This window comes from Mustela erminea, chromosome 9 (assembly GCF_009829155.1).
Source record: "Mustela erminea isolate mMusErm1 chromosome 9, mMusErm1.Pri, whole genome shotgun sequence".
Lineage (NCBI taxonomy): Eukaryota > Metazoa > Chordata > Mammalia > Carnivora > Mustelidae > Mustela > Mustela erminea.
Window position 1 is genome coordinate 14,767,116 of NC_045622.1, and position 6,000 is coordinate 14,773,115.

Here is a 6,000-nt window from a genome sequence, read left to right on the forward strand (position 1 = left end):
TTCCAATGGAAATTAACTCTTAGAAGTCACTAGCAAACCACATTCAAGTAGCCATCTATATGATACTCTGGTAGCTTGTAAGAGCTACTTCTCTTTAGAAGTGCTTTTTAGGCATGGAAAGGACCTAGGTTGTAATATAACACACATTAGTTCAGTGACCCAGTTTCAACATCATATGAAGATTTCAAGAGAACATATCCATCTCTATGGCTAGATATTAAAAGTCAAATGTGAAATGGGGTCAAGAGTCTTTTTTTTTTTTTTTTTAAGATTTTATTTATTTATTTGACAGAGATTTCAAGTAGGTGGAGAAGCAGGCGGGGCGGGAAGCAGGCTCCTGGATGAGCAGAGCCTGATTCGGGGCTCCATTCCAGGACCCTGGGATCATGACCAGAGCTGAAGGCAGAGGCTTTAACCCACTGAGCCACCCAGGTGCCCCTGGTCAAGTCTTCAATGTTAATTTTCTATTAAGTGAATCTTAGATTGATAGTTAACAGTAGTAACTTAAAGTGTACACTTAGGGGCGCCTGGGTGGCTCAGTAGGTTGGGCCTCTGCCTTCGGCTGGGGTCATGATTCCAGGGTCCTGGGATGGAGCCTTGTGTCACCCCGTATTGGGCTCTGCTCAGCGGGGAGCCTGCTTCCCCCTCTCTCTCTGCCTGCCTGCCTACTTGCAATTTCTGTCAAATAAAATCTTTAAGAAAAAATAAAGTGTACACTTAGATGACGGATAGCACATTTAAAAGAAAAAATATTCTGTAGTAAGATGAGGCAACAAAGTTTTTAGAGTCAACAAAGGGGCCTGGAACTATTCAGTTGCATGCATTTCCAAGAGTTCAAAATCTTGAAAACCCTAGGAATATATAATGGCTTGTAATCTTGTGTATAAAAGGAGAAAGCTTATTTTTTTTCAAGTAAAAAACCAAAGTTCCATAACCTTAAAAAAAAAAAAAGTTATGGATAAATTTTCTGTCAGTGAGTATGTCTGGGACAGTCTTTAAACTTAAAACTTGAGGGGTGCCTGGGTGGCTCAGTGGGTTAAGCCTCAGCCTTCGGCTCAGGAGATGATCTCGGGGTCCTGGGATGGAGTCCCACATCAGGCTCTCTGCTTGGCAGGGAGCCTGCTTCCCCCTCTCTCTCTGCCTGCCTCTCTGCCTACTTATGATCTCTCTCTGTCAAATAAATAAATAAAATCTTTAATTAAAATAAGTTAAAAAAAAAAAACCCTTAAAACTTGAAACCGGCTTTAACTGCTATTTGAATTAGGGTAAGGTACAGTAAAACACTAGGGAAAAAGCCATACTGGCAAAAAACAGGATGAATCTGAGCTCATTATGAAAGCCAGACATGTTTCAAACAGTTATGTATACAAAATGAATATATTATCATCTGTTATCTATATTTTGTTAATGAACCTGAATTATGACAAAAATACATTATTCAATTGCAAATACCCAACCGCCATAAAACAGTCATCTGTCTTTTCCTTGCAAACAAAATGGTTAAAATAAGGTTTAAAGTAGTCAACAACAAAGTAGCAAAAAGACATCCCCTTGGTCTCCTCTAAGTCTGTTTATTATTCATTCTAACACTTACTTAATAGTGGTGGTCATACTCTGTGCTTGCTGCTGAGTGCCATTATTGATTGTGTTGGTATTTTTCAGCTGGTTCATCTGTTGCTGTGTCTGTGTGCCCCCTCCTCCGGGGCCACCACTGGGCTTCACAGGGCCCCTCAGCTGACCATTTTGACTGGACAGACCCATTATAACAGGGTTCTCTGTTCTGGCCGTGCTCATGCTGTATTAATTGTAAAGATGTCTCTTTCAAACTTCAAAACTTTTGAAAGTCAGTAGAGAAACTGTAATAACAGTTTATTAGGCTCTCCAAAATGAAGAGATAAATATAAGTCTTGCTCAATATATGAGTCCTTTATTGCAATGCAGGCAAGCACCTGTAAGTCTCTGAACGGTAAGCAGCAGTAACTTGCTCTCATGCACCGAATCAACTTTTTATTTTTTAAAAAGCCCTCTAACAAGGTTGAGTTATAGATCTGAATTCACTCACTTCAATCTGAAACAAAGAGAAAGTTTAATTAGCAAACATAGGAAAGTTAGAAAAAACTTTCCCTTTTTAAAAGAACCCCTTTAGAGGAAATCATTCTATTAAATAAGAATACAGATGTACTTAGACCAAAACACTAGTCAGGCTAGGAAGAGACACAAAAGATGGACTGCCTCAAAAAACAAAAAACAAAAAATCAAAACAACAACAAAAAAAAACCACCCAAAAAAATCCACCAAGCCAACTGAGACCAATCTCAAACACTTAAAATTGTCAGTTCAAAGTAACCCAGAGAAGATTAGGTAGAAAGATATTGTGATTAAATTAGCATTAGCTGTCACATGGCAATCTCTTCCTTCAGTTTCCTTCCTGATGAATAAAAGTCAATGATTCATTATACTTAATTGTGTTACAACTGAATGAAGTATCACACTATTTTATTAATGTAAATCTATGTATCTTCTAACAAGGCAAGACAATTCATTTTTTTTTTCTCTATTTCTGACAGCAACTGCAAACTCTTGAAATTAAGTGCACTATGACTATGCTTTCAGGAAAAAAATAACTTGTGCCTTTATGAATTTTAACCATAGAGGTTCAACTTCACAAAAATGAATTATTTTTTCTCTTAAATTTTGCCCCTTAAAACAGTAACTGAAGAAGTCAAGAGATAAAGACATGTCTACATGTCAAAATCCTTCGCTTGAGAAACAGCCAAAAAAAATCTTTAGCTACCTTAATAAAATCTGAATACTAAAAAACTACTAGCTACATACATTTCAATAACACTTTTCAAAAAGTGTATCCTGGGGCACCTGGGTGGCTCAGTGGGTTAAAGCCTCTGCCTTCGGCTCAGGTCATGATCCCAGGGTCCTGGGATCGAGCCCCACGTCGGGCTCTCTGCTCAGTGGGGAGCCTGCTTCCTCCTCTCTCTCTCTACCTGCCTCTCTGCCTACTTGTAATCTCTGCCTGTCAAATAAATAAATAAAATCTTAAAAAAAAAAGTGTATCCTAACATAAAATATCTGTTATTAAAAATATCTACAAAAACACACAAAGGAAACTGCCTGTGTTTTAAAAAAAAAATCTGTGAAAGACTAAAACACACTAGTAACTTTAACCAAACTTTCCAAGAAACCCAGAGTACTAATAAACAGTTGTGTTAAAAAAGAACTGGCTAAAGTCCGCCATTTTTAATTAGTCCCCAAATCGAATTCCTTTTTTGAAATGTAGAAAAGAAAAACAATTTACAAAGGCCAGAAAATAAGGACTACTATTCCTCTGTTGGGTTTGTTCTTTTTAAACTCCTTTATAAATTTTTACCAAAAAAAAGCGTATTAATTATTGATTTTTTCTTTTTTTTGGCCAAATACCAAGAATTCCAAAGTAATACATCTTTTCTAAAAGACAACTGGTTATGTCTTTTTTAAAAACTGAAAATAAAGTTGCTCAGAAGCAAATCCTGGTTATCATATACACAAAGCTGTATATTTCTAAGTCTCTTAGAATCTGATGCCTTAAGCAGACCGTGGTTACCAGCCACCTAATTTCAGTTCAAGGTGGTAAATGGGTTTCCTGTATCGACAGATTTATATTATGATCAACAATACCACGGAGTTCACACGAGACTTGTTCGCCAAGCACTAAGAGGATGAAGAGGGCAACCTCTAAAGATTGATTAAAAGATATCATTATTGTCCCTGAGCTCTTAACATAAGACCATTTATCTCCCTGAATCCAAAATGTGACTATTACTCCCTTCTTACTTGAACCGAAACCTGCACTGCAGCTTTCTGTCTCAGAGAAGGAAATATTCCTCCCACCCCTTCCCAATTTAGACTTGCAAGTTACATTCTACATTTTCAAAAATACGAACGAAACGTAGACTAGTTGGGAGGAGCCCCTCGCGGAGTTAATTACAGCACTTCCCAGATTGTAGTTAGCAACTGACAGTTTCACACCCAAAACACTATCGTCATCTCAGACAAGAGCTTTTGTTTGCAAATGCAGCGCAGTTTCTCTAAGCTCGGTCTGCAAGTTGGAGGTACTGAAGGGAAAAGGGGACTGTGGTAGAGAAAAGGGAGTGAGCAATGAGGGAAAGAAACAAGCCAAAGATTTGAGCCCCGTAACTGTGGGGCAATAATTTCTTGCTCCCCAAAACGCCGCCCCAAACCAACACTTCTAGCCAGCCCTGTGACCATAAACACAAAAGGGCTGGGGCCCTATAATCGCAGCTGCGCCACAAGAGCAGGGAACCAACTCCGCGGGTAGGAAACAATAGGGACTCCCCCAGTAAGGCCCCAAAGAGAAACCCTTAAATGAGAAAGCCCCTCCTTTTCCCTCACGACTCGGGGGCTCCATAAGCACCCTCCTGTTACCGACCTACGAGGCCTTATTCCAAGCAAGCAGCAGCGGGTCCTCTTCCGAAATCAGCCCGCCGACACTGCATATCCCTGCCGCCCCCTATAGGGCCGCCTCGTACCCTATAACCTCCACCATCCCCCTAAGTCCTTGCCGCCTCTGTGCTCCCACATCCCTTCGTCTTCCACAAAGCTCCTCTGAGTACTTCGCCCGCTCCTTCTCTGGACCCCGCCGCGCACTACATTCCCATATTCGACTCTTCTCAGGCGCCCCCACCCCACAGGGCTGCCGCCAGCCGTCCGCCTTCCTCCCCGGGGCCCGGCCAGGCCCCAGGCCTCCGCCTCAGAGCGCCCTCTCCCCCGCCGGCCGAGGGGCTTCCCGCGGCCCCGGCCGCACCGCTGACCTCGACCTCACCACCTCACCCCACTCCCCGAGGCTCGGGCCCGAGTCCTACCACCGAGGCCACTCCCGCTCGGCACCCTCGGTCCTTTATTGTTGACTCGAAGCTCCCAAAATGGCGGCGGCTCCTTCCTCCTCGGAAACCTCCGCCCGCCCCCACCCGGCCCCTCGCCTCTGCCTCCTCCTCCCGCCCCCGCCCCCGCCCCGCCCCGGGGGCTGCTCCGCAGGGCTGCCCGTGCCCGCGCCCGCCGGCTCTCCCGGCCGCCCAGCCCTACCTCCGCCGCTGCCCGCTCTCATGGCGCCGCCGGAGTCGCCGCCCGGGCTGAGCTAACTCGGTTGCTCTGCCCCTCCCCCGCTCGCCCGCCGCCCCTCCCCCTCATCTCCCCCTCCCCCTGCCTGTCCGCATGGCGGCGGCCGCGGCTCCTCCTCCACGCAAAATGGCGAGAGCTCAGCTGCCGCCGCTGCCGCCGCGCTTGTCGCGGCGTCACGGCCTCCCCGGCTTCGCGACGGGAGGAATGCGGGCCGGGGAGCCTCCCTGAGGAGAAGATGGATGGCCGTGCTCTCACACCGACTGGGGACCCCAGAGACTGAGACTCGAAGGGGAAGTCGGGTTCCTTTCTGAATGGGAAGGAGAGCTAGCTTTTTCATAGCTGAGGAGAAATGAGTGGGGAATGATGGCCGGAAAGAGTGTGCCCTGCCTTTGCTCCCCGCCAGGTGGAAAGCAGGGGTTGTGACCAGAGGATGAGCTGCTGTTCCCGAGCAAGGACGCGTTCCGAGAACGAGACATCCGAGTCGTGGCTCGGGGACGGGAGAGCTGACCTGAAGTCCCCCGCGGGCGGCGGAGGCTGCTGCAGGACCGGGGGCAGGGGGGCAGCCGAGCCCCTCCGGGCGCGCTTCCGTTCAGGAACGCGCGGAACTAGTGGCCCGGAGGCGTCGGCGCGCGCCCGGGAGTGGGGGCCGGAAGGGGGGCGACGGCACGGGCGGGGGCCCGGGGCTGCGACCTTCTCGGCCCGAGAGGGCCAGCCTCCTGGATAGGAAGGGAAAGCCGCTGAGGAGTCACTTCTGGAAATAGGAACCAGAAGGCGGCCGAGGGCGATTCGTTCTCCCGCCTGCCTGGCCCTCACTAGAAAGCTACTTATGTGTATCTGTATCTGTTCCCTAAGTACTTGTCATGTCCTAAT

The 6,000-nt window shown here is 46.6% G+C and overlaps 1 protein-coding gene across 5 annotated transcripts in view; it reads right to left on the reverse strand.

The window, feature by feature from the left end:
- The window catches only part of DDX6 (DEAD-box helicase 6), a 33,686-nt gene extending 28,488 nt beyond the window's left edge, over window positions 1–5,198 (reverse strand). For 2 of the 5 annotated variants that reach the window (XM_032356539.1, XM_032356544.1), the window contains exons 1-2: window positions 4,875–4,986; window positions 1,595–2,068 (exon numbers count right to left, since the gene is read on the reverse strand). In XM_032356539.1, coding sequence (XP_032212430.1) covers window positions 1,595–1,794 — 200 coding nt within the window. In that variant the 5' untranslated portion in view covers window positions 1,795–2,068; window positions 4,875–4,986. Of the gene's footprint in view, window positions 1–1,594; window positions 2,069–4,441; window positions 4,817–4,842; window positions 4,987–5,094 lie in introns of those variants that run through there. The other 3 variants (XM_032356540.1, XM_032356542.1, XM_032356541.1) reach the window with 3 other exon arrangements.
- Window positions 5,199–6,000: the final 802 nt, after the last annotated feature.